Source organism: Octopus bimaculoides, chromosome 9 (genome assembly GCF_001194135.2).
Source record: "Octopus bimaculoides isolate UCB-OBI-ISO-001 chromosome 9, ASM119413v2, whole genome shotgun sequence".
In the NCBI taxonomy this organism is placed as follows: domain Eukaryota; kingdom Metazoa; phylum Mollusca; class Cephalopoda; order Octopoda; family Octopodidae; genus Octopus; species Octopus bimaculoides.
This window is the reverse complement of record NC_068989.1, coordinates 74,945,497-74,948,698: the sequence shown is the minus strand read 5'-3', so window position 1 is coordinate 74,948,698 and position 3,202 is coordinate 74,945,497. Positions and strand designations below refer to the sequence as shown.

Below are 3,202 nucleotides of genomic sequence, written 5' to 3'. Positions count from 1 at the left end.
GTGGGCCTTCAATAAGTGATGATACCACCGGAAAGGTGATATGGATATCATAATTAAAAGATATCGAAGGTGATCAGGAAAAATGAACAAAAATAACTGTTATATTCCTGAATAAAACACACGTTTCTGAGCCAAAATGTGAGTCAGACATGTTTTTGTACAGTTGACACATTAAATTGTAGTATTTTGTGTAATTTGAATAGGTTATTTACTCCAAACGCTGTATAACATCCTTCATACAATCTTAATAGCATTTTGTCGGAACAGGGCATGTTTTACAAAGTTGCATTCAATTATATAAAGAATAATGAAGCACGAAAGATTTTCAGATTTTTTAAATTCTATCTTTATGCGTATATAGACATCTGAAGTAAGACACGGAAAATTAGAATTGTATTTATACAAAATGAATGGCAGAGTTGTTTTAGACTCCATTCTTTATAATAAAAATGTGATAAAAGTATTTAAAACGTCAAGAAAGGTACTATTAGGTGGTTTTTAAAGGAATGTGTAGAAGATATCTTTTAAATATTTTAAGTTAAAAATGTTGCGTAAATAGTTGTAATTACAACTTGGATAGCTAGATTGTGTCGTTTAATTTCTTTTGTATCAGATAAGCTTTCAAAGAAAAATAAATTCCTTGTAGCTTACTGGCTATATGCAGACCTCTAGCGATGAGGATAAATGCGATGATATTAAAACATAAAATAATCATTACAGGGATTGCAAACAACAACAGCAGACTTTTTCCATTTGTAATCCAGCAAATAGCATTTTCATATTCTGGAGATAGTAGTATCAGTGAAGCTGTTACTATTACAAGTGGACAGACCCAAGCACATAAGCAATGCAAAAAAAGTCTCTTGGTACCTTTTACTTTACTTCAATGTTGTCTAAGTTCTGAGAAAGTGTACTAGGCATCAAATGACATGACATTCATCCAGATTAAATTCATACAAGTTTTGCGTAACGGCAAAACTGCGGAGTTAATTAACAGATCTATTTGTACGTATATCTATTGAAGTTGTTTTATGAGCAGAAGTCAAATCAACAGATTCTTTTGCCGGCAATTTTGTAAATATTTTTAAATTCTGGAGGATATTGCGACGGACAGACTTTGTTGATAGAAATGATACACAAATAAATAATCCAACGAATGAGTTTAAAATACAAAATAATAGAGAAAATTCTTCAATTGTTGTAAACGTATACAGAAATGCGAATATCCATGTTAGTCCCATGATAAAGAATAATTTTACGCAAATGATGAAGTCCGGTTTGTTGTGTTTTGATAAATATTTCGAAGAAAGTTTACTTGCCAAATAGAGCCCTCTAGCAGTGAGGGTAAAAGCTATGATATTAAAACATAAAATAATCATTACGGGGATTGCAAAAAACCATAGCAAACTTTTTTCATTTGTAATCCAGCAAATAACATTTTCGTATTCCGGAGAAAGTCCGTGATTTCCAGGTGTGTACTCGAATATCAGTGAAATAGTTACTATTACAAGTGGACAGATCCAAGCGTATAAAGAATACAATACAAATCTCTTGGTATACTTTCCTGTACTGCGAAGTTGTGTAAGTCCTGAGAAAGTGTGCAAGGCATCAAATGACATGACATTCATCCAGAAGAAAGTCGCTAGAAAGAAATAATGCAACATCACAGCTAAAGATTTATTTACACAGCACTGTAGATTTAGTGACTTGTGATGAGATAAGAAAGAGAAGCTCAGCTACAAACAGTGCTGATGAAAGACTAATGAGTAATTTACCTGGTAATGTACGGAGATCAGGTATACAGAGATAGACAATAATAGTGCTTGCTAGAGCTGGAATAGAGATCACTAGTCCCACTAATGTGATATAGCTCTCAGCTACGGAATATTTTGATATACCATTGATACTTGATATATTATTGGTACCATTGTTTACACAGATACTTATTATACCTTGAGAATCACGAATGAATTCTGATTGGTTCAGCAAACGTTGGGTATTATTTAAGTAGAGACGACCATCATTAGTGATGTAATACTCAGATTCATTTAATCTTGTTGATGTACAGTTTAGTGGAGGATGGTAGATAACTTGTCGACACTGATTGGTATTCATATCGTAGACAGCCTGTTTTGAACAGGATGGCAACTGTAGAACAGTTACAGTTAATGCATCTCTTATCTCTAAAAAATTGGTATGATAATTGAAAAAGATTGTTAGTGAGTTAAATATAGGTGTTTTAGTCTTTCTTATATACAATACTCTACATTGGACTTCAGAAATCCCGTTACACGTGGCACAGTCTCTATTTTTGTAAAACTTATTATATACATATTTCTTATTATATGATATATATTTCTTATCTACATATATTAATGCCATTGGCTCAGTCTCACATGCCATTCTTTCTTCGGTATTATTGTAATCTTGAGGACAACTCGAAAAATATGGGATACAAGAATGCAAATAATGTTTAAATTTCTTCGCCGGAGCCTTTACAATTCGCATACATCTATTATTAACATAATTTGATAAATTTTCAAGGCTTACATTAGAGCTTAAATTACACTTATACACAATATTCCAAAGAATGAATTCCTCTCCATGACAGAGAGCGCAATATAGGTTCCTATAGAGTCTTTTACTTGTTTTACCAAAAGCAGGTATATTTTGTAGTTGGTCATCGGAGTCAGGATTTTCACAGCTGTTTACATATTCTGTAACATCATGATTAAGTGGACAACAATCAAACTGATAATAATAGGAACCATTAGCCTTTCTGCAACTATAATATATCGATGGAAAGTGTTTTTTGTGATCAGAAGTGGTGTTCTGATCCATGTCAGAACAACATTCATTGTAGATGTAGCAGTCCGGGCGACACGAACAACGTTCAGTTATGCCATGTGTGGCAGGATCAGAACACAAAGCTGGGCTACAGTTGTTGAAGAATTGTGCAAGTGATACATCATTTGAGAAGATTATAAGAGAATGCACAAGCAACTGAAATGATGTTACCATTTTAAAAGATATAGTAAACAATGTAATGACTGATCCTAAAAGTCCTGGTTATATATTGACAATTATTTGTAATTCTAAATATATTTGTATTTCAAAAGTATTTGTTTTGAGAAATGCAAGTAATTATTACTTTAGTCATAAAAATGTAATTATCTTGCTGTTCTCATGCTGCATGTATATC

At 32.5% G+C, this 3,202-nt stretch overlaps 1 protein-coding gene across 1 annotated transcript; it reads right to left on the bottom strand.

Moving 5' to 3' along the window:
* Positions 1-234: 234 nt before the first annotated feature.
* Positions 235-2,841, bottom strand: LOC106877191 (uncharacterized). Its single transcript, XM_014926034.1, has 4 exons — positions 2,646-2,841; positions 1,776-2,183; positions 1,409-1,642; positions 235-365 (listed from the first exon to the last, which is right to left on the bottom strand). The coding sequence occupies exons 1-4, from the start codon at positions 2,839-2,841 to the stop codon at positions 235-237; spliced, it is 969 nt and encodes a 322-aa protein (XP_014781520.1).
* Positions 2,842-3,202: the final 361 nt, after the last annotated feature.